The 25,816-nt window shown below is 39.4% G+C and overlaps 1 protein-coding gene across 8 annotated transcripts in view; it reads left to right on the top strand.

The window, feature by feature from the left end:
- The window catches only part of PAK1 (p21 (RAC1) activated kinase 1), a 137,660-nt gene that overhangs the window by 77,615 nt on the left and 34,229 nt on the right, over positions 1-25,816 (top strand). For 5 of the 8 annotated variants that reach the window (XM_053924674.2, XM_053924675.1, XM_053924679.1 and 2 more), the window contains exons 2-5: positions 641-851; positions 12,644-12,744; positions 13,243-13,390; positions 17,145-17,182. In XM_053924674.2, the coding sequence (XP_053780649.1) occupies positions 662-851; positions 12,644-12,744; positions 13,243-13,390; positions 17,145-17,182 (477 nt within the window). In that variant the 5' untranslated portion in view covers positions 641-661. The remainder of the gene's footprint in view (positions 1-640; positions 852-12,643; positions 12,745-13,242; positions 13,391-17,144; positions 17,183-25,816) is intronic. The other 3 variants (XM_053924676.2, XM_053924680.2, XM_053924678.2) reach the window with 1 other exon arrangement.

Raw genomic sequence — 25,816 nt, 5'->3', positions numbered from 1 at the left:
TTAGGTTTGTGGGCACACAGTCTCTGCTGCCAACACGCCGCCGTGCCATTGGAATCTGAAAGCAGCCACAGACCCTTTGTACATGAATGGGTGTTGCTGTGTTTCAGTAGAAGTATTTACAAAACCTGCAGCTTCACAGACCCTTGATAGAGTGATACAGCCCATTCCAGAGAGGGAATGTGATTTTTCTTAGGTTACAGAATTAAAGATAGGCAGACAATTCGCTATGTGGAATGCTGTTAGCAGTTTTATTTAATCACCATGTGAATGAATAAATGGCACCCAATGATTAAGGAATTTTTCTAAAGCTAGTAAGTGGCCTTGGGATTCATAGTTAAGCTGGGCCAATTTCTGTTTCTTAAACTCCATCATCACGGTTTTCTGTGCTGTAGAAAGATGGGGGAGTGCAGAGAAAAGCAAGAACCTGGTGAATTTTCAGCAGCGCCTGGCACAGAGTGGGCACCGTACCTTGCAGAATTGTTGGCTGATTATGACAGTGGTAGTCATGGTATGCAGTGGAAGGGCTTGAACTGGGCCCTGGAGGAAGGGTTGTATAATTTGGGTTCTTTTAAACTTCTCAACATGTATTTCCTTTTGCTCAAAAATAATAACAGTGTTACGCTCTTTTTTCTGATTCCAGTAGCTGCTGGTGGTGGTGACCATGTCAAATAACGGCCTGGATGTTCAAGACAAACCCCCGGCCCCTCCAATGAGAAACACCAGCACTATGATTGGAGCTGGTAGCAAAGATGCTGGAACCCTAAACCATGGTTCTAAACCTCTGCCTCCAAACCCGGAGGAGAAGAAAAAGAAGGACCGATTTTACAGATCCATCTTACCTGGCGATAAAAGTACAGTATTTCATTCCTTTCTCATCGCTTGTGTACTTACTTTTTTTGGTAACCTGGATAAAAGATCTGTTATTTCCTTAACTTAATTTTCCTTTAATACTTTTCCCCCTATTAAATATTTCTCGTTTCTTTCCTAAGTGGCTGAAGTCATTTGAAAAATAGACCTATTTTAAAATTCTATTAATTATTCTGAGTAAAGTTCTAAGAAAATAATTATGCTCTTGCCAGACTTGGATAATCTGTATGTTTACTTTTTAAGTTCTTAAATTGTCTATGAATTCTCAGAATGTAATAAATACTGACATGTCTTCCTTTGGAAATACTTTTTTCCAAAGTAGTTTTATTTGGAATGTATTTTTTCCACATTCTTGACTGCTTCTTCTTTATTCATATGTCCTAAATTCACATCCAGATTTTGGGACTAAATATCAATAAGAAGGGAAAGTAATAGCTGAGGAAAGGAAGCAGGACTCAGCATGAGTTCACTAAGAATAAGTCATACTAGGTGGGCTAATTTCCTTTTAATTGATAAAACTTCTGGAAGAATAATCAGGATTTTAACATTGTATTTGATAAAGTCACTGAAAGCCCATGGACAAGACAGTGAAATAGAGGTCTGGGTGTCCATATGGACAGATGACTTTAGTTTGACAGCCCCTCCCCCACGTATTTATTTAAGTGCCTATTCCTATGAAGTAAAATTCTCAGTCATACTGGTGTGCTGAAGAAATTGGCTTTCTGCCTATAAATAGTTATCATGAGCTTCTGATTTAGGTAGACCTGGTTCAAATCCTGGATTCTTCACTTACCAGCTCTCTGACTTTAGGTAGGTCAGTTAACTCCTTTGACTTTTAGTTTTCTATATGTGGGAAAGATTGGGATTCCTATCTCTAAAATTGGGATAATATCTTACATGGTTGTTGTGTGAAGGTTACATGAAAAGTTCCTAATAAATTACCTTCTGCACAGAAGGTAAATATTAGTTTCCTTTCTCTTGTTTGTTGAAGGTGGGATGCCTGGCTAATAGATTGCACGACAAAATCAGAATTGGGATTCTGAAACAGTAGGCCAAATATAACAACTACAGTGATGAATTGCAGAAAATGTCTCGCATTGCAGAAAAGTATACCGTATTTTGCCGTGTATAATGTGCACCCATGTTTTTGGCCCAAACCTTCAGGGGAAAAAATCTTTCATTTTAATTTTTTAATTAAATTTTTTATTTATTTATATTTAGAAACAAACCTATTATCATATTCCAGGGTATTATTTTGCATACAGATCGTTACTGCTTTCTAGAGTTAATACTTTTAACACATAAACATAAATAAAAGAATTAAAGACATACAGATACGGAATTAGTACTACCCATGTATGATGCGCATCCTTATTTTTTCCTAAAAAATTTAGGCAAAAAAGTGCTCATTGTACATGGCAAAATACGGTAACTGCCTAACTACAGACTGAGGAAGATAGCAGGTGATGGCATCATTAGCCAAATAGGAACCCAGGAAGAGGAACAAGGCAAGAGGGTGGTTGGAGAGCAGGAAAGATGATGACATTAAACACTGTGCATTTGAGGTGAAAAGATAATTTCAGACACTTCGCATTTGAAATGTCTTGACATAGAGATGTCCAGTAAGCCGTGATCTTACAAACAGGAAATGATTGGTGAATACCTGAAATGAGAACTATTGAGCACTTTTAGTGAGTACACCGGGCTTCTATCTGTGTGTTTGTCCTTTCCCCCACTCTTTGTTCATTGTGAGCTCTTTTCAGGTCTAGGCAGAAGAGAAATGATAAGTTGCTTACCTTGCATTTTCTGACTAATTCATTTATGTAGGAGTAGCTGCCAACTTCCTAGGTACAGGGGCTGTGATGTAGGTGGTGTTACCCTGCCCTGGAGCTTTCTGCCACATATATAGCCACTTTGTCCCTCAATTTAGGTGTGTGTTTATTTTTAATATTGCGCTTTTATTGACCATAATTGTAATAAGATCTCTATAAATAAGTAGACCTTCAAGTCCAAGTTTCTACATATCATGAAAAGGATTTTTAAAATTAAAAATTTAAAGGTTGGAATTGCTCTTGCTGACAAACTAGGAAAATTAAATTCCTGCCCAATAGGCATCATCATTTAAAAACTTATTCTTTGAAGGATACCATGAAGAAAGTAAAAAGATAACCCACAGGATGGGGGAAAATTTTCCCAAATTATATATCTGATAAGGCACTTGTCTCAAAAATATATCAGGAGCTATTACAATTGAACATAAAAAGACAACTTAATTTAAAAATGGGCAAAGGGTCTGCATAGACATCTCTCCAAAGAAGAGATACAAATGGCCAATAAGCCTGTGAAAAGATGTTCATAATCATTAACCATTAAGGGAATGCAAATCAGAAGCACAGTGAGAGACTACTTCACACCCACTAGGATGGCAATAATAAAAAGAAATAATAACAAGTGTTGGCAAAGATGTGGAGAAATTGGAACCCTCATACACTGCTGGTGGGAATTTAAAATGGTGTGGCCACCTGTGGAAGAGTCTGGCAGTACCTCAAAAGGTTAAACATAGAGTTGCCCTATAATACAGACACGAAAACATGCCCACACAAAGACTTGTACATGACTGTTTGTAGTAGCATTATTCATAATAGCCAAAGAGTAGAAACATACCTAAATATCCACCTACTGATGAATGGATAAATAGAATGTCGTGTATCCCTACAGAGAAATATGACTTGGTAACAAAAAGGAGGGAAGTCCTGATCCATGCTACAGCGTGGGTGAGCCTGGACAAAGTGGCACTGAAAGAAGGCAGTCACAAGGGACCATGTATTTTATGATTCCTTTTATATGAAATGTTCAGAATGGGCAAATCCATAGGCAAAAAGCAGAGGAATGGTTGCCTAGGACTGGGGGAAGCAGATGGGATCAGGGAGCTCTGACTAAGTGGTATGAGTTTTCTTTTTGGGGTAATGAAAATGTTGTAAAATTGATTGTGGGGATGTTTCCAGGCTCTCTCGATATACTAAAAGCCACTGAATTGTACACTATATGGGCGAATTGTATGGTATATGAATTGTATCTCAGTAAAACTCTTTAAAAAGAAAAGGTTGCTGCCTGGAACAGCAGATGAAAGCATAACCTTCAGACACCATTGGGACCTGAAGGAAGGATCTTATGTACCCATAGGGAGGTGGGGGTCTGGATAGCTGGGTGTAGTCTTGGTTCTCCCATAAAGTGGCTGCCCGATTTGGGTCAGTTACTTCTCTGTACACTTCAGTGTCTTCATCTAAAAATTTAGTGTCAATCAATGGACAAATATAGTCTCTTACACCTTTGAAGTCCTGTAATAAGTGAGATATGATGATGAAGTTGGATCAGGTTATGTATGTAGGTGAAAAGAACCCAGGCCATCGTAAAGTACTTGGATCCATTATAAAGCTGTAGCCCTGGAGGTTCTCCTGGAAATCCTTGCTGAGTAACCTTAGGCCAAATCTGGTCTGAAAACAAATCTCTTACCTCAATATCAAATCTGTGTGTCTATAAATTCAAAGCACAGAGGCAGAAAGCATAGAGTTACAAGAAGTTCTTGTGAAATGATTTAGTAAGCTCTCTTTCATGCCCTGGCAATAGGTTTTTCCATACATGCCCTGAGCACATAGGTTTAAAAATACTAGATGGTTATGATTCTTGTGTACCTCAAAATGAAATTTTTTTCAAACATGAGGTTTTCTCTCTTTTTTTGGAGCTTTTATTCAGCTCAATTTTCTGCATGTTGATATTGCCATTCAGCCAATCAATATTTGTTGACCTGGTACCTTGTGTTTAACTGAGTCCTGGCAGGATACACAGCAGTGTTGGCCGTCTTTGAAGTGTTATTTATGCCCTTTATAAAGTATTTGAGATTTTGTACCAGCTGCATAAAGCAATGGTCTAGAACTGGACTTAGATGACCTAGATGGAGTCCTACTGTGGTAGGCAGTTAGACAGGCCTGAGCAGAGCAAGGACAATGGGCCAGGTACAGAAGGTCACAGGGTAGTGGTGGGGGAGTCTCAGGTGCCTAGCAGTGGGAAAAACTGGGAAAACAACCGTGCTCCTAGGGTAACCTTTCTTTCTCTAGCGTATCACTGGTCATGTGTTTTAACCCCCCTGACCTTTCGTATTTGGTCATGTGGTTCAGATCCTCCCCTGGCCTTTCCTACCTTGGCATGCTGCTAGTCATACAGGTTAGACCCCCTTAGAGGGGGAAGAACAAGGGGGCCAGAGAACAGCCCTTAAGCATTAAGCTGCCAGGACAATGACGTTCTAACCTGAATCAAATACATCTTGGCCTGAGTTGTGTTTTAGCTCCACTCTCAGAAAAGCAACAAAGCCAGGCAAGTGATGCCACAGCTGACATCAGGACCAGCTGCACCGACGAATGACCCCTGCTCTGGCACCAACCAATTAGTGGAGACCAGAACCCTGAAAGGACACACCTGGAAAGCTGATGAATATTCTGTTGAGCTAGAGATCCTCCCCTGGGATGGCTTCTAAAATCTCCATCCTTAAAAGCTCTCAGGCCAAGAGGACCCAGTGCACTCTCCCTCCTGGGAGCATGCCTCTGCGTTTCCGTTCCCCATCTTCTTTTCCCCCACGCATGTTACCTTTACCTTTCTCTCTCTTAGGTTCCAAGGGCCCTTCTTTTGCCTCTGTAACTTGTTTCCTGAGTCCATTTCTTCTACCGCTCACTTCTTCTACCTATGTGACTTTTTAAGTAAACTTTCTCTTATAGTTTGAGTCTTGGCTCTGAATTCTTTCTTAGCCAGAACTTAAGTACCGAGGTTGCCGAACTGAGGTCTGATCTGCCTCCACAGGTCTAACACCTGGTGCTATTCTCACCACCAACACTACCTCTGACATTTACTAAGTGCTATTTTCCCCCTCTTACCTATTTATTTTAATGCCAGTATCCTTATCTGTAACATGGTAAATGATAGTTTTCATCTGCCCCATACTGTTAGTAGGCTTTTGTCATTTGATGTAGTGGGTGTAAAACAGATGACCAATCTTTTGGTGTCTCTGGGCCACATTGGAAGAAGAAGAGTTGTCTTGGGCCACCCATTAAATACACAAATGCTAATGAAGCTGATGAGCAAAAAAAAAAAAAAAAAAAGGTTTTAAGTAAGTTTATGATTTTGTGTTAGAAGGCATTCATAGCCATCCTGGGCCACAGGTTGGACACCCCTGTATAAAACACTGTACAAATATAAAGGGTTTTTTTTGTTGTTGTTGTTGTTGATTTTTACTAAAAACCTCATTTCTTGTTTTATGTGATACCTATAACAACTCATTTTTAGTTGCAGAGGCTGAGGGTTAGAAAAAAGTAAATTGTTCAAGGTCTCACATTGGGAAAGTGGCAGGGATGAGTGTGGAACTAAGTCTTCTTAAAGTATTCGTTACATCCTAGCATACTATCTCTATTAGTTGTTCTCAACCCAGGTTTCACATCTGACTCACTTATGGTGCTTTTAAAAAATACAAATGCCTGGGTTTTACCCAGGCTTTTGGATCCAGAATTTCCAGAGGGATAGCTTCAAGATTCTAAGGAGGTCTGGGAGTAGAGCTCTCTGTGGGCTGTGGTGGTGACTGAGATTGAGTTGGCAGTGGGGAGAATGTCTGGGCATTCCCTAACGCTGACCTCCAGCACAGATGGATGGCTTCACTGTGTGCCTGGGGGAACGTGCGAGTGACTGGAAGGAGCTGTCATCGCGGGCCTGTGGTAGGTGGTGCTGAGCTGCAGAATTCCGCGTGGGAAAGCCTGGTTCCTGTGGTTAGGATCGGGAGCCTTTGCTTTATTCTAGGAAGTCCTGCAGCCTTTTATTTGGAACCTTTCTGGCTGCATTTTCACAACCAAAGTGGAATTCTCTGAGCTTGGGAAGCATTTAGCAAAGTTAATTTTAAAACTGGACTACGTCAGTGTTTATCTCTCCAAGTTTGGAGCATTTTACTGCGTTGAGCTCAGATTAGCTCAGCTGAACCAATGAGAGGTGCTTCTTAAAAATAAATCTTAAAAAGAAATCAGGCCAGTGACTTGTGCTGAAATTTGGATAGCTGTACAGCAATATGGGATTTCGTGGTGTCAGTCTCATTTCCCACGTTATCAGAAGGCCAAATGGACTAGGCCAAAGATACAGTTAAAGTCGGGATATGTCATATCGTAAGCTTGTTTTTCCACTTTTTAAGCCCTCAAGCCTGTGATCTCTAGTTACAGGAAATCAGGATGATTCCTTTTTTTTTTCGCTTTCCATTTTTTAATCATCATAAAACAACAAACATTTATTATCTCACAGTTTTGAGGGGGGTCAGGAATCCAGGAGCAATTTAGTTGGGCAGTTCTGACCCAGGTATCTCATGAGGTTGCAATAGAGATGTCTCTGATACTTACGTTAAAGGTAACTCAGCTTACAAAGATAACTTTAGCTCACAAAGCACATGCATTTTCTTTACTGTACCTGATCCTCAAAATAATAATAACAACAATAATAAAAAATAGTTCATAAGAGTAATAACATAATAATAACCTTAAAATAGTAAGAACAATAACATAGCTACTATTATTATTTGGGCCATAATTTTGTCCTGAAGAATCTTATATCTTCAGTTAGGAGGTAAGTCTTAAAAACCTCAAGGAATCATACAGGATAGGAAATGACTAAATGCTGACTCGGTATCTTGGGAATTCACAGAAGGAGGAAAGGTCAGGAAATTCAGTTTGGAAGAAGTAGGACTTGAACTCGACTTTAAAATATGGCTGAATGTTTTAACAGGGAGAATGAGAGGAAGAACAGAAAAGTGAGCGGAAACTCAGAGGCGGGAATATGGGAGGTAAATGCAGAGGCTGCAGAGCGAAGAGTGGCCTGTGGAAGCAGAGCCACCTTCAGCATTACCCTGACTATTTATGTTTTAAATGCTTTCCTATCCCTGGAGGCCCTTTCGTATAGACTACTCATCCGCTGAGCCACTCTGTCTCTGCGACTTCATGACCAAAATTCCTTTTGTATTTGATATTCCATGCCTATGATGGCATCTTAAAGAAGCGTATTAATAACATAATAGAAATAAAACATAAAATACAATAATATATAAACATTAAAAAAAACCCAAAAATAATTGTTCTTCACAGAATTTTAAGTGACTAGATCAAAAGAAATTTAGGAACAGAAAGCCATTCCAAAGCCCTGCAACATGTCCCGTGCATTCTACTTAGCTATGAGTAAGACAGATGGATTTATATCAAAAATGATGGCTTAATTTCAGCCCTGGTAAACCCTCATCTCGCCATCTCTCAGAGCAGCTGTTTTTTGGAAGAGAAATTGTCAAGTGCGTAAATAGCTAAAACCTGTGGTCACATCAGAGTGGTTTCTTTAAGCTGGTAACGTGTATTTAAGGTTCCGCTTATCGTGGCTTGATAGATGGTTTCTCTTTAGTGCTGAATAATATTCATTCTCTGGATGTACCACAGGTTATTATCCATTCACCCACTGAAGTACATCTTAGTTGTTTCCAAGTTTTGGCAATTATGAATAAAGCTGAAATAAACATCTGTGTGCAAGTTTTTGTGTGAATGTAAGTTTTCAGCTCATTTGAGTAATACTGAGGAGTGTAACTGCTTGATTATATGGAAAGAGGTTATTTAATTTTATAAGAAACTGTCAACCTGTCTTTCGAAGTGACTACCATTTTGCATTCCCACCAGCAATGAATGAAAGTTGTTGTTGCTCTGTGTCCTTGTCAGCACATGGCCTGCCGATTTTGAGTTTCGGCCATTCTAACAGGTGCGGAGTGGTATTTCGCTGTTGTTTTAACTGGCAGTTCCCTGAGACATGTTGTTGGCCATCTTTTCCATCTGGGTATCTTCTTTGGCAGTGTGTGTATGCGTGTCTTTTTGCTCATTATCTTCTTTTCTTATTGTTGAGTTTTAAGAGTTCTTTGTTATATTTTGGATAATAGTTCTTTATTAAATACATCTTTTGCAAGCATTTTCTCCCTGTCTGTAGTTTGTCTTCTCATTCTCTTGATTCTCAAACTTTTATTTTTTTAAATTTTTATTGAATTTATTGGGGTGACATTGGCTAATAAAATGATATAGGTTTCAAGTATATAGTACATCATCTGTATATCGTATTGTGTTCTTGCCATCCAAAGTCAATACCCCTTCGGTCACCATTTATGCCCCCTTCGCCCTGTTCTATCTCCTCCCACGCCCCGTTCCTTCTGGTAATCACCGTACTGCATACCATTATCTGTGTGAGGGTTTTTTTGTTTGTTTGTTTAATTCCTTTACTTTTTTCACCAAGCCCCCAAATACCCTCCTCTCTGAGAGCTGTCAGATTGACATGTCTATCTGAGTCTCTTTCTATTTTTGTTTATTTCTATGTTTGTTTATTTTATTTATTAGAGTCCACATATAAATGAAATTATATGGTATTTATCTTTCTCTGACCAGCTTATTTCACATATCATAGTATTCTCCAGGTCCATCCATGCTGTTGCAAAAGGTAAAATTTTCTTCTTTTTCATGGCCAAGTAGTATTTCATTGTGTAAATGTACCACAGCATTTTTATCCACTCATGTACTGATGGACACTTGGACTGCTTTCAAATCTGGGCTGTTTTCAATAACTTGGCATTGAATAAAGGGGTGCATATATTCTTTCAAGTTAGTGTTTCAGGGTTTTTCAGATATATTCCCATAAGTTGAATCTCTGGGTCATAAGACAGTTCCCTTTTAAATTTTTTGAGGTTAACTCCATACTGCTTTTCACAGTGGCTGTGCAAATCTGCATTCCCACCAACAATACACAGGGTTCCCTTTTTTCCCCATCCTCACAACACTTGTTGTTTGTTGATTTATTGATGACAGCCATTCTGACAGGTGTGAGGTGATATCTCATTGTGGTTTTAATTTGAATCTCTGATGATTAATGACATTGAGCATGTTTTCATATGTCTATTGCCAAGCTCTATGTCCTCATTGGAAAAGTGTCTGTTTAGGTCCTTTGCCCATTTTTAATTGGATTGTTTGGGTTTTTTAGGTGTTAAGTTATATAAGTTTTTTTAAAAATTAATTTTGAGTATTGCCTTATCAGATGTATCATGGACGAATATGTTCTCCCATTCAATGGGTCATCTTTTCATTTTGTTGATGGTTTCCTTTGCTGTGCAAAAACTGCTTAGTTCGATGTAGTCCCGTTTGTTTATTTTTTCTTTTGTTTCCTTGCCCAAGTCAATATTATCAGAAAAAGTATTGCTATGAGAAATGTCTGAGATTTTATTGCTTGTGTTTTCTTGTAGGATTTTTATGGTTTTGTGACTTAAACATTTAAGTCTTATATCCATTATTTTAAAGTATTTATTTATTTTTAGAGAGAAGGGGAGGAAAGAAGAAAGAGAGGGAGAGAAACATCAAAATGTGGTTGCCTCTCATGCACTCCTTACTGGGGGCTGGCCCGCAACCCAGGCATGTGCCCTGTCTGGGAATCAAACCGGCAACCCTTTCGTTCTCAGGCCTGTGCTCAGTCCACTGAGCTACACCAGCCAGGGCTCTTTAATCCATTTTGAGTTTATTCTTCTCAATGGTGTAAGAAAGTGGTCTGGTTTCATTTTTTCCTTGTACATTGTCCAGTTTTCTCAACACCATTTATTGAATAGACCATCTTTAGCCCATTATATGTTCTTACCTCCTTTGTTAAATATTAATTCATCATAAAAATGTGGGTCTATTTCTGGGCTCTCTAATCTGTTCCACTGATCTATACATCTGTTTTTATGGCAGTACCATGCTGTTTTGATTAGTATGGGTCTTACAGTATAGTGTGATATCAGGTAGCATGATTCTTCAAACTTTGTTCTTCTTTCTCAAGATCGCTGTGGCTATTTGGGTCTTCTGTGGTTCCACATAAATTTTTGGAATATTTATTCTAGTTCTATGAAATATGCCATTGATATCTCAATAGAAACTGCATTGAAATCTGTAGATTACTTTGGGTAGTTATGGACATTTTGATGATTTTAATTCTTCCTATCCATGAGCACCGTATATGCTACCACTTACTTGTATCTTCTTCAGTGTCGCATAATTGTCCAAGTACAGTTCTTTTACATCTTTGGTTAAATTTATTCCAAGGTTTTTTTTTTTTAATGTAATTGTAAATGGGATTGTTTTCTTAGTTTCCCTTTCCAATAGTTCATTATTGGGGTAAAAAATGCAACTGATTTCTAGATGTTTATTTTGTATCCTGCTACTTAACTGCAATCATTTATCAGTTCTAGAAGTTTTTTGGTGGAATCTTTAGGGTTCTCTATGTACAATATGATGTTATCTGCAATAATGACAGTTTTACTTTTTCCTCTCCAGTTTGGATGCCTTTTATTTCTTCTTCTTGTCTGATTGCTGTGGCTAGGACTTCCAGTACTGTGTTGAATAAGAGTGGTAAAAGCAGACATCCCTGTCTTTTTCCTGATCCTAGAAGAAATACTTTTAGTTTTTGCTCATTGAGTATGATGTTGGCTGAGTGTTAATTCTTAAACTTTTATACACACGTGATTCATTTGGGATCTTATTAAAATTCATCCTCTGATTCAATAGCTCTATGATGGTGCTTGAGATTCTACATTTCCAAGAGTCTCTCTAGTGGTGCTGATGCTGCTTGAATAGCAAGTCTATAGATCACCCCGATTATTGTTTGTATTGGACAGGACCAGAATGCAGGTGATAGGTTACTGTTAGAGTGGTTCAGGCCACAGATAACAGTGCATGAAATATGCTGCTGGCAATGAAGAAGGAAAAGAGTGGATAAATTTGATCACTCTGTAGAAGAAAAAGTCATTAATAACCTGGGGACTGGAATGCATTGGGAGAGAGAGGAGAGAGAACGTAATTATAAGCAGCAGCAATGCATGAGAGGCAGAGTGACAGAATAGAAAGGCCTTAGAGCTGGGAGTCTGAAAACCTTAGTTCTGGTCCCAGGTCTGCTTTTAACTTGCTCTGTGACCTTGGCAGGTTACTCAACATCTTGGAACCTGTTTCTTCTTTTGTCAGATGGGCACCATAATGGCTGCTCTGCTTGCCACACAGTTGTTTTGAGGTTCTGGTGAACTATAATACATGTGAAAGTGCCTTGCAAACACTAGAGCATGATACAAATACAAAACTAATTACATCTGCAATGACCCTATTTCCAAATAAAGTCACATTCTGAGGTACTAGGAGTTAGGGCATATGATTTTTGTGGGGGTACAATTCAACCCCTGACAAGGTACTTCAGCACTATAACTTTCTACCAGGTCAGGAGGACCTTAGTGAACATCTACTTTATGCAAGACCCTTGATGGTGTTGCTGGTGAAAGTGGGGCTGTAGGATGTGAGGGCTGGAAGTGTCTTTAGAGACCATCTCCCTGAGCTTTCTCTTTTTACAAATGGGGGAAACCAGGGTTCAGAAAAAGGAAGTGGCTTTCCCTGGATCAAATGGCTCATTAGTGGTAGAACCAGGACGATTAACTCTGATGAATATTCTTTCTGTGTCTCCCTTGCTTTAGTTAAACAAAAAATTAAGTCTTTAATCATGCATTGAGCATCTACGCCAGTTTTTGTCCAGCATGGCGTTCTGTAAACACTTATGTGAAGTAGGCAGTTTTGGCTTTTAAAGGAGCCTACAGCCCAACAAAGAACTAAATAAGCCTAAAAATGTAATAATGTTTTTTTCTTTTTAAATTTCTATTTCCCTGTTTCTCTTGCAGCAAATAAAAAGAAGGAGAAGGAACGGCCAGAGATTTCTCTTCCTTCAGATTTTGAGCACACGATTCACGTTGGTTTTGATGCTGTCACAGGGGAGTTTACAGTAAGTCTCGGGCCACAGGAGGGCCTTTGGTTTTTCAGAGTTCTGACGATGCATTGTTAGAGTCAGTCCTTTCTAGTCTTCCGGATGCCTCTGTCTTTGCCCAAGACCCTCATTACTATCTTTTTATATTCATGAGAAGGACACTTTACTCATCTCCAAAAATGGTACCAAAAACACCTTTGACTCTTCATTCCTTAAATAGAGCTCGGTAAAGTGGCCCGTCGGCAGCAGGCTCTGTGCTGGACACTGATGATGCAGAGACACATCAGACATAGTTCCTACTCTGGAACAGGAATAGCCTGGTGAAGGAGCAAAATCTCAAATGTTCAATGCAATGAGATACATATTACAAAGAGGCTTGCGGAGCACTCTGAGGGTGTAGAGAGAAAGGAATGACTAAATCCGTCTTTGCTTGCAAGTGTCAAAGTGAACTCTGATTCTCTTTCAGGGCTCCCTGTGACTATGTCTTCCTGACAGCCTTACATGTTTCTCTTACAGGGGATGCCAGAACAGTGGGCCCGCTTGCTTCAGACATCAAATATCACTAAGTCAGAGCAAAAGAAAAACCCGCAGGCTGTCCTGGATGTATTGGAATTCTACAACTCAAAGAAGACCTCCAACAGCCAGAAGTACATGAGCTTTACAGGTATGAGGATTATGTCCAGGGCAGTCGAGGAAAGAAAGGATTTCCTTCTGGGCGGAAGGAGCCGCCTGACTGTTGGGGTGGGGTGAGAGAAGAAAGTATTGGAAAGAGTGGAAATAGTATTTTCCCTAAGACAGAATTTTGGAATTTGAGAGCCACAATGATGTGTTTTTGCATCACACTTGAGTCTTTACTCTGAAACTGCATGTTTTAAAAAAACAACATGTAAAGAGCATACACTTTGTGCTAGAAGATCTAACTTCTGACATTCACTACCTTCTAACATTCACTTCATGTCTTTGAGCCTCAAAATGGGAATAATTCCTATCTCTAGAGGTTGTAGTGAGGAATAAATTAGCTCATTGATGTGAAAGTCCTTTATAGATTATAAACAGCATCATGGAAAAATAGCTGTCATTATCATCGTTGTCTTTAATATCATTAAGTTATTTAATAACACATGAATGTGCATCTTTTGAGTAGGTAAGCCCAGTTTCTTCCTCAAGGCACTAATTTTTGTCAGTCAAAGGAAAAACAGGTTAGTAATAATAAATGTTCTTTAGATGTACTCTCTATACAGGGGACTGTGCTTTTCAGAGTTGTTTGTAATAGCAGAAGTGAGATTAGAATCCAGGTCCCGAGTCCTATACCACTTGCCTCTAGAGTTTCCTACTTGCCTCTGGAAACTTCATTTGGAGAACCTCCTTTTATGAAAGAAAGTTTCACAGCAGAGAAAATTTTTTCTTTTTTTTAGATAAGTTAGGAGAAGGCCCACATTTCTGGAAACTTACCTTTTGTATAGCATCTCAGAATGTTAGAGCAAGAAATATCCTAAATATGTATCACTTTCAGTTCCCCCTTGTTTTGCAGACAAAGCCAATGAAGTCTTTCTAGTGTGGCTGAATTAGCGGCAGAGCTGGTCTCTTATCTCTGAGTTCAGCGCTCTTTCCAGAGCTCATGTTGTCTTTTTCAAAGGGCAGGGTTGTTGGGGAAGGTGCGGACCAGGATGAACTAGCTGATTTTGAAGGATGCTTTCCCCAGCAAGTATCTGGCTTGCGTCAAAGGGCACAGATGGTGAGGATGGCAGACTGCAGCTTCGCCCAGGAGAGGGTCATCGCGTGTGCCCAGCAGTGTTTCCTTCTTCACGTCTGGCCCCGCTGGGTCCGCCTCACTTCTCCCATTGAAGGACCAGGGCATTCCAAGGAGGAATTGGGGTTCAGGGGTTTTGGGGGGCAAGTTTTCTCGTCAGGAGGTTAGAGCTTGTGTTTTAGGGAGTTTATCACACAGACATGAGATTAGAGCTGGCTTTAAAAGCCTTGGCAACAAAAGTTTTGGGAAGATTTTTTTTTTCATTTTTGTATTATTTATTAATTATTGTATTATTTATTTGCATTACAACTGTAAACGTTCCCCTTTCCATTCTGTACTCTTTGGAAGGAAATCATTATGCACAACTTATGCCTAAGGATACATAAAAACATTACGTTGCACTTTCTTTTTTTTTTAGATCACTTTTTTATTGTTGTCTATTACAGTTGTCCCAATTTTTCCCCCCTTTGCCCTCCTCCGCCCATCCCAGCCCCCACTCCCATGGTTAATTCCCACACTGTTCTTATGTGTACATGTGTGTAGATGTATACAAGTGCCATATACGTATATGGAAGCCTAGCTCTGTGGGTTTGCATATATTTAGAATTAAAATCCACCAAGTATTCATGAATGAATAGATACACACATTCAGGTAATTGTGTGTATAGTCATCTGTGCACACACACGAGTAGCATTGAGTATTCTGTGTGTGCACGTGCATGCGCGCTTGTAGGAATTTTACTTTTCTAGATGGTCAGGACCAGAGCTAACTCTAGGCAAAATTTTTTGTTTGGCACAGTTTATTTTTAATGTCCTATCTCTCCTTTCCTGTCTCCCCTCATCTCATGCTATTAATTATACTAACATACCTCAATCTGTATGTGTGTGTATATGAATGATGTCATTTGATACTCATAATGGCCTTGTGGGTTGGTAGGGGAAGGATTACTATCCCAATTTTACATACTCAGAGAAATTAATTAGGCTCAGAGAAATTAAGTGACTCACTCAGGGTGACTCAACTGATATGTGATAGAAGTGTGTTTTAACTCGGGCCTTTAAACCCTTTGCTGTTTAGAAGCCAAGCATGGTCCTTCATGCCAATTTTTGTTAGTTATTCTATTTTTAAGCACTTTATTTTCTGTACCAATTGGTAGCTAATGTGCTGGCAAAAAGTAGCCTAGATTGATAACTTGAAATTCTGGAGTTTAGCCCTATGTAGCCACTGATTTATGTAATCTTGAATGAGTTTCTTGTTCTTTGAACTTGAGTTCCCTCATTTGTAAAATGAGGGGATTGGATGTACTTTCTGCTCTGCCATTCTGTGCTATGGGATTTGATTTCGATATATAGAAATTATACATTACAGTTAAAAGGAGCAAAACTTAACTTGCTTCTTATATGGACGAGATATATTTCTTATCAGAATACTCAGTGTTTGAAGACACTGCCAGTTCACAAGGTGGGGGTAGTGCAGTGAGGGTGTAATATTGTGCTTTGCTTTGCCTAAGCTGATGTTCTTTTGGACAAAAGGAACAAATGAATTATGTTTAAAGTATATCCTGAATTGGTTTCTCCAGAATAGAGCGGGCTATTCAGGGTTTGTTTAAGAACATTGTGTCATAGCTTGTGGGTTCATTATTTGTCACAGGACCAAAGAGGCTGCACCTGGCACATTCTTATATAATGGAATTGGAATCTTGGACATTCTCTGGGCTTGGTTTTTGGTGGGGAATATGTTGCATCTGGTAAAATATTTCTCCTTAATTCCACTGGTAGTGAACCACCAGAGTCACTTTCTTCTTGGGTCTTTAGGAATTACAGAATAAAATGAAACATAGCACTTGGTCTTTAAACTCCTTTTCTTGCTAAAATATCCATTGACTGTATGTTTCATATTTCATTAAGTCTAAGATATCACTGATTATAAGATACATCATTTTTTGGTATACCAATACAGAAAAGAGGTTGCCAATTAAAGCATGAAATGCCTTTGATTGTAGGACACACCTCTGTTTCAGAGATGTTAATGTGAAAAATGTACATCTCAGACTCAGTGAAATATGGTGATTACCTCATTGAGGGAGCTTGAGTCTATTATTAGAAACAAGATCCTGCCTTTAATTAGACTTGACATGATTAATGCCTCTCTTTTCCTAAGCCTTAGTCTTTCTCTCCCTGTGGGAAATAGACATGTATGTAGAGGATCTTTTCTAAAAGCTGAAACTGCAGGCTGGTCATAACTGGTCATGGATGGCTCAGGACAGTGCCAGCTGTGAATTATTTCCCTTTCTTGCAGATTGCAGGAAATTTCCTTTACTGTTCAGGCCTATGATGTGGATACAGTTCTAGTATAGTATTTAGAGTTCGGCCAGGATTCAAATCTTGACTTCTATTTAATCTGTGTGTACCCTGGGCAAGTTACTTAACATCTCTGAACCTCGGTTTCCAAATCTATAAAAGTAAACGTTATAATATTACTCAGAACTGTAGGGGTGATTAAGGGAAGTAACGTGTATAATGTGCTTAGCATGTACCATAGTACCAGTAATACTGTTATTTTCCGAGCCTGTCAAGTGCTTGACTGGATAGGCTTCCGTAGCTCTCAAGAACAGACCGACTGGAATTGTTTACTAACTGAGTCCCTGATCTTTTTTTTCCTTTGCAGATAAATTAGCTGAGGATTATAATTCTTCTAACACTTTGGTAAGTCCTTATTTCCTCTGCTCTGACATGGGCAGGCGTGGTGGCTAGGGATCAAGGGCGGTGTGCAGGTGCAGAGCCAGGGCTGGGAGGCACTCATCTGGTTACTCCCGCACCCCGGGCCACAGCGTCCCTACCTATGTAGGGACCTGCAAAGGAATCGGACTTAGTAAACAACAGGTGTCGTTTTCAGCTTTAATTTTTTAATATTCTAGAAATCCTAACCTTGGAACCAGAAGAACTGGCTTTAGGCCCAGTTTTTCATTTGCAGCTTTGAGCCTTGGAAAAACCCGTTGTGTTTCTGAGCTTGGCGCACTTTGTCTTACCTGAACATGTCTTTGAAAACCTGAATTTCGAAGATAATTCCCTCTCTTTGGTTGGTTGGGTCTACAAAACCAGGACTAGGACTGATCGTTGAAGGGAGCGTTTAAAATGTGCTCCGAAGTTGTAGCGAATGCCCTGTCAGGTGAAGGGCGGGAAAGGAAAGCCAGATGACCTCAAATATCCCTCTGCCTCTTTCAACGTACAAGTTCTACTTTCCAGAGCAAATAAAATGTATTGATGTGTTTGAAGGGGTCTTTAAATAGTAAGCTGTGATATGTATATAAGAGTATACTGCTATTCTTTACACCTGATGTTATCTCTTATACAAAGGGAGTTACATCATATTAATTTACTAAACATTTGCAAACCCCTACTCTGTGCCAGGTCCTGTGGAGAAGTGGCAGTGTAGGGATGAATCAGATATTGTCCCAACCCCTAATGACTTCCTAGTCTTGTGAGTGACATGAAACCAGCAACAAACAGTTCCAGGGCAGAGTGCTGACAGTTTGTGAGGCCAGAGCCAGGTCTGACTTGTTCATTGCTGTATGCATGGCATCTGGCAGGCAACCACTTCCTGAATGAAAGGTTGGATGTATAAGCAGAAGTTTCTCGATGATAGAGTCTGAGCTGAATGAGTTAGTTATCTAGGGTGAGAATTGAGAAGGGATGAGGGTATTCCAGACAGAGACAGAATGAATAGCATGTCCCAGGACAAGGGGGTCTGCAAGGTATGCTTGTACAGGAAACTGCAAATGCTTCATTATGACTGGAATGTGAAGTGTGAAGGGACTAGAAGTGGGTAACAAGGAGAAGTGGTGAGCAGGTCAGGTCATGAAGGAGTTTTAACTCTGTCTTAAAGGTAATGAGAAGCTATTGAAGAATTTTAAGCAGGAGGGTAGTAAGTGCTAACACAGTACTGAGTCACCATGAAAATACTTGGAGCTTTGCTTCTGGCTGTGTGGATTTGTTTACCCGGAGTCGTTTATACTGTTACCAGTTATAAAATATGTTCACACGTCCAGTGCCTGAAAGCATACTTGGTCCTTTCTTATTCAGGATTTTTTTAATCCTCAAGGGAGTTCAGTGAGGGGGGTTATTGTTTTTGTTTTATGGTTGATGAAACTGAAATTGAGAAGGGTTGAAGGCAATAGGTATTAGAGTCCCATTCTTTGTTGCTTTCCTCTGATTTATTCTTTCATCAACTGGAGGATATACAAATATAATTAAAAGGTAGGGAAGAATTTGCAAATGTTAAGACTTTGGGTGGTTCTTACCACTATTGAATAGTAAATCATTGAAGAAAGCTGAGCTGTGCTTTGTGGCTCAAATATCTTTATGCTTTTATAGGGGGAGTGAAAGCTTTCATATATTGAGTTGCTAATATGTGCCAGGCACTGTGCTAATAATTATACATCTAGTTATTGGTTATTATATGTATAGAGTTACTAGCATAATTAGTCCTCACAATTACCTTGTGAAGAAAGCATTATCATTCCCATTTCGCAGGTAGAAAAACAGTTTCCTGGAGATTCATAATTAGCTATAGTGGCAGGACTAGATTAGAACTAGGGTCTTCTGGGTGCTAGTCCAGGATTCTCTTCACTGTGGCAGGGAACTGAGAAAGGAGATGTCAGAGAGGTCCTATAAAGGAGACTGCAACAAAACCAGAGCTGTGTTGTGTGTGCGTGAGGAGGAGGAGGAGCCCTGGGGCTTATGCCATATGGCAGAGAGGATAACACCTGCTTGGTAAAAACCTGTACTGGTTTAGTATCTGCAATTAAAACCACTCAGGTTGTCAAGGACATTTTTTTCTCCCAATTCAGAACATTTGTCCCCATGGCTCAGTACTCTGTATTTTCTTACTAGTTTTACAGGACAGATATGGTTTGTATTGTGGTAGGGTGTTATTATTTATCATATTGGTTTCATACAGATCATTTCACTTGATTTGTGAAACAATTGGATAGGATCGTTATCCCCTATAACAAAAGTTAAAAAATTGAGACTCAGAGAGATTAAGCGACTTGCTCTCTACCCTTGAATGAGTTAATAGTAGAAACCAGCACAAAATTCAGTTCTCCAGATCATTCATTTGTTCCTTCCTACTATAAATACTTACTTACCACCTTGTCTGTGCGCAGGCGTTGGTAATACAGAAACGAGTATGCGCTGTATCAGTCCGTGAGGGAAAATTTTACAACAGACTACAAGGATAAGGACCGCAAGAGAGGTGTAAATAATGTACAATGGAGATCATGTTTGTTGGGCCCTAGTGATTTGTCAGTTCAACAAACATGATCGTTAAGGGCCTTCTGGCTCTAAAATTCTGTTTTTTGTGGCATTGGTCTGAGATCTCAGGGTGTGTGCCTTTTAGTGCCTGAATTCTCATTTATGAAATGAACACCTACTGTGTGATAGGTTCAGGATTCAGGTACTGGTAAGGTTTTTGCTCTTGATCTCATAAATTAGTGAGGAATCAGGACACATAAACAAGGATTTGAAATATGGTGTTAGGTAAACATAGGTAATGATACCAGGCAGAAAAAGGGGCAATGCTTTCTTGCCTGAGGTAGCACGAACACAGGCCAAGCTAAGAGTCCATCACGGCAGGCCAAAGAACTTGGACTTTGCCCTGCGGCTAAGGAGTGATTGAAACATGAGATTGATATAATTGGGTGTGCATTTTAGTTTAACATCTTAGGGGATAAAAAAGAATTCTTAGAAATTAAAAATATTATTAAATAAATAAATTCATAAGGATTAAAAGCTAAATACATGTAAAAGTAGATTAATGATATGAATTATAAAAACAGATGGAAAATATGAGAATAAGAAACACAGGGGGGTTAGGCAAGGAGATTCAAAAAGAGTTACAGAACTGAGGCACTAGAGTGAAAAAATAATCAAAGGAAGAAATTGGAGCCCTCACAATTGATGGTGGGAGCGTAAAGTAGTGCGGCCTCTGGGGGTAACAGTCCGATAGTTCCTCAAAAGGACAGGCATAGAGTTACCGTATGACCTAGCAGTTCCACTCCTGGGCACCAGATTTTGTTGTGTATAATGCACACCCACGTCCTAGTACTGCCTGTGGATCGTGCACATCTTTATTTTTCCCTCAAAAATCTGGGCCAAAAAGTGCACATTATACACGGCAAAATACAGTATATACATCCAGTAGAAATGAAAACATACATTCACACGAAAGCTTGTACATGAATGTTCACATGAGCACTATTCATAATAGCCCAAAAGTGGAAACAACCTAAACGCCCATCAATAGATGAATGGATTTTAAAAAGTATATCAATACAATGGAATATTATTCAGACATAAAAAGGAATGAAGTATTGATAATGTCACAATATGGATAAACCTCACAAACTTGATGCTAAGTAAAAAAAGCTAGACACAAAAAACTCCATGTGGTATGAGTCCATTTATGTAAAATGTCTAGAAAAGGTAAATTTGTGCAGACGGAAGGAGACCCGTGGTTCCCTAGGGCTGGGCAAGGGGGTGTGAGTGACCTGCGGTGATGGGAATGTTCTGAAACTAGATTGTGGCGATCGTTGCACAAATTTATAAAATTAATAAAATCATTGAAATTGTATGGGTGAATTTTATGGTATGTAAATAATACCTCAATAAAGCAGCTTTTTAAAAAGTGATTACACATTTTAAATAATACAGAAATAAAAGGAGTTAAAAGTAAGCATTCCTCAGGAATGCCTGGTAAAGATGTCAGATTGAACATAGGCATCTATTTCTTGACATCTCACTGGAACTGTTATAAAGGAATGGTCTTTCCAGCCCAGAAGGATGGAGAGAACAGGAAAAGAGGCAGGAGCAACAAACTAGGAGGCAATGACGGATACATAAGCAGTAACTGACTCAAGGAGGCTGAATCCAAAGCTGACAGTGGGCAAAGCTGATCCACGTATCTATGCGGCTGAGCCCTGGAAAGGCTCGGGAATTGGGAGCAGTTCTGAAACTGGAGGTGACGTGGAGTGGAATGGGGAGGGTACTAAGAGCAGATGCAATCAAAATTATTTAAATGCAGTTAGACCCCTAAATCTCTTCCCCTACTCTGTAGCACTGAGTGGTTGCCTTCCCTAGCAGAAAACGGGGGGGTTATTTTCTAGAAAGGTAAAACAGGATTTCTGGGTAAGACGTTAGGCACAGTTAAATATAAGAGTAACAGATCAAAAACAGGTAACTAAGTGAATATATGCATACTGAATGCTCACCCACTCCCCTCACTAGGCTCCTACAATACTTGTAGTCAGACCTTTATTCTTAAAGCCGGAAATTAGAAGGTTCTTCTCTGGATCTGACCAGCCTAAATTCTACAGACAAAACAGGGAAGTTTCTCCAAATGGTCCAATTGGATTATTCTACAATGTTACAAACAAACAAACAAACAAACAACAGAACTAGATTATGGTGATTACACAGCTCTAAAAATTTATTAAAATCTCATGAATTCTTTCATCTGCCGGGAATATTCTTTTTCCTGGTGAGTCCCGTGGCTTGTTATCTCAATTCATTCGGGCCACTGCTTATGTGACTTCTCATTAAGAGGCCTTTCCATGAGTATTCTGTCTCAAGTAATAGTTCCCTACTCCCAACCAATCTCTATTGTCATAGTTTACTGTATTATTACTGCCTGACATGGTGATTAATTTGGACTGTTTCCTCTTCTAAAATGTAAGCCATAGACTTAGGGACTTTATTTCATTCTTTAATATAGCCTGAAGCAGTAGAATAGAGCCTGGTACCCAGTGAATGAATCAGTGAGTTTAAGTCGCTGGCTTTTTTAACAACAGAAGTTTGTGATTATTACTTTATTTGCAGGTGACATGACACTGTACATAGAGAACCCCCAAGATTCCACTAAGAAACTACTAGAATTGATAAATGAATTCAGCAAAGTAACAGGGTACAAAATTCATACCCAGAAATCAGTTGTATTTTTATATGCCAATAATGAACAGAAAGAGAAATCAAGAAAATCTCGTCCACAACTGCTTTAAAAAGAATTAAATGCCTAGGAATAAATGTAATCAATGATGTAAAAGACCTGTACTCATAATATTGTAAGATGCTGAAGAAAGAAATTGAAGAAGATACAAATAGGTAGAAGCACATACTGTGTTCATAGATAGGAAGAATTAACGTCATTAAAATGTCCATGCTGCCCAAAGCAATCTATAGATTTCAATGCAATTCCTATTAGATTCCAATGACATACTCCAATCACAGAACTAAAACAAATATTTCAAAAATTTACATGGAACTACAGAAGGCCCTGCATAGTAACAGCAATGCTGAGAAAGAAGAACAAAGTTGGAGGAATCTTGCTACCTAATATCAAACTGTATTATAAGGCCATAGTAGTCAAAACAGCATGGTACTGACATAAAAACAGGCACATAGATCAGTGGAACAGAATAGAGAGCCTAGAAATAAACCCACACCTTTATAGTCAATTAATATTCAACAGAAGAAGGAAGCATATACAATGGGCTAAAGATATTTTATTCAATAAGTGGTGTTGGAAAAATTGGGCAGATACGTGCAGAAAAATGAAACTAGACCACCCTCTTACACCACACACAAGAATAAATTCAAAATGGATCAAAGACTTAAATATTAGGCAGGAAACCGTAAAAATCCTAGGAGAAAACATAGGCAGCAAAATCTTGGACATTGCTTGTAGAAATTTTTTATCAGATACGTCTCCCCAGGGAAGGGAAACCAAAGAAAAAATAAACAAATAGGACTACATCAAACTACAAAGTCTTTGCACAGCAGAGGAAATCATCAACAAAATAAAAAGATAACCCACAGAATGGGAGAACATATTTGCCAATATATCTGATAAAGGGTTAATATCCAAAATTTATGCTGACAAAACTCACCACCAAAAAACAAATGACCCAAAGAAAAAATGGGCAAAGGACCTTAATAGCCACTTCTTCAAGGAGGATATACAGATGGCCAGTAGACTTATGAAAAGATGCTTATCATCACTAACAATCAGAGAAATGCAAATTAAAGCCACAATGAGATACCATCTCACACCTGACAGAATGACCATCATCAATAAATCAACAAACAACAAGTGCTGGCCAGGATGTGGAGAAAGGGGAACACTCTTGGACTGTTGGTGGGAATGCAGGCTGATGCAGCCACTGTGGAAAGCAGTGTGGAGATACCTAAAAAAATTAAAAATGGATCTGCCTTTTGAACCAGCGATCCCACTTCTGGGAGTATATTCAAAGAAACCCAAGACACTAATTCAAGAGAACATAAGCACCAATGTTCATTGCAGTATTATTTACAATCGCCAAGATATGGAAGCATCTTGGCGATTGTAAATCCATCAGTAGGTGGATGGATAGAACAACTGTGGACATTCACACAATGGAATACTAAGCTGTAAAAAAGAAGAAAATGTTACCCTTCGTGACAGTATGGATGGACCTGGAGTGCTAAGTGAAATTAGCCAGTTGGAAAAAGACAAATATCATATGATTACTCATATATGGAATATAATGAACAAACAACTACCAGGAAAACGGGGACAGACTCATATATAGACAGCAGGCTGACAGCTAGTTGGGGTGGGAAGGTTAGGGGTGGAGGGATTGAGCAAAAAGGAAAAAGGACTCAGGTACAGGGACAACGGTGTGGTGATGAAGGGGGGGAGGGGAACGTAAGGGGACTAAATAGTAATGGAAAAAATACAATAAAGATGTTTTTAAAAGTTTGTGGTTATTAGACATAATGATAATTTAATTGATCCCTTACATCTTTTAGCTCCTCCCCACTTACAAAGTGTTCTTACACGCCCATCACTTTACTTCATCCCGCCAGTGGCCCTCCGCCCAGAGAGGTAGGCAGCAGGCTGCTCTCACATCTCTACGTTAGAGGTGAGAAACTTGTGTCTTAGAGTAGCACAGCCTTGCCCAAGGACATGGGGATAAGAAAATTAAAATTTGGGGCAAAAACCTGTATCTCTTGATTCTGGCAGTTGTTAGTACTGCCACCCAAAGCTGCCACCTCAGGAAGGCGGTGAAATTCCCTTTTCTACAGAGTTTACGGGCAAACAAACCTGGTGTTTAGTGTATACATCAGGTCACAACCCGATGATGAAGAGGCTTCTGAGTTAACTTAATTCCCATAAAATTTAACTTAACTCCTACTGCATTTTTGTTTAGAGGAATAGTGGGGAGAAAAAATTAGAGCAGAAAAATATCAAAATAAGTGTTTTGACAGCGAAAGAACCTCTGTTGGATTTTAGAACTGAAAGTGACCTATTATAATTTTACCACTGCTTTTACTTCACATTTCTCAAGTGATGAAACTTGAGACCAAAAGGATAGATTCATTGCCTGCAGCCACCAAACCTCTTGCTTACGTATGCCTGGCACTGTCAGTTTTTAAGTTACGCCCAGCATCAGAGGTCCTGTTAAAGTCTATGAGATTGCTGGTTTCTCTTACCTTAGTATGTCAAATGTGGTAAAGGTCAATCGGCCCCACAGTTAACGGAGCTGTAGGCTAGCCTTCCACTAGGTAAGTTTTTCACTTATCTCCTATTATTATTATTTTTTAATTTATTTATTTTTAGAGGGAGGTGAAGGAAAGGAGAAAGAGAGGGAAAGAAATAGCTATCTGTTGCCTCCCCTATGTGCCCTGATGGAGGATCGAATCCACAACTCAGGTATGTGCCCTGACTGGGAATCGAACTGGTGATCTTTCAGTCTGCAGAAGACACCCAACTGACTGAGCCACGCTGGTCAGGGCTCCTCTGTCATTCTGACTCTCTACCGTCCTCTCTCTAGAGCCCACAGTTGGCAAGCAGAAGGGGAACTCCCCCTCTATCTCCTGTATCAGATGATGAACTGCTTCAGGACATGAACTGCCTTTTTCATCTTTGTACCTTTATGTCAGCAGTATCCATCACAGTGTCTTACTGAGCACAGAGTAGGCGCTCTGAAAATATCTGAAACCATTGAATTATATCCATATGTATCAAAATAATCTCTTTTGCCCTGGCTGGTGTGGTGCAGTGGATTGAGTGCCGGACTTTGAAACAAAGGGTCGCCTGTTCAATTCCCAGTCAGGGCACATGTCTGGGTTGCAGGCCAGGTCCCAGTAGGGGACACGTGAGGGGTAACCACACATTGATGTTTCTCTCCCTTTCTTTCTCTCTCCCTTCCCCTCTTTCTAAAAAAATAAATAAATTATTAAAAAAAAAATCTCTTCTGCATTTCTGGTCCTGTGCTACAATGCTGTAATCTCTCTGTCAAA

Source organism: Desmodus rotundus, chromosome 5 (assembly GCF_022682495.2).
Source record: "Desmodus rotundus isolate HL8 chromosome 5, HLdesRot8A.1, whole genome shotgun sequence".
NCBI classification, from domain to species: Eukaryota; Metazoa; Chordata; class Mammalia; order Chiroptera; family Phyllostomidae; genus Desmodus; species Desmodus rotundus.
Note: the sequence above shows the minus strand (reverse complement) of the source record. Positions and strands in the feature narration are given on the sequence as shown.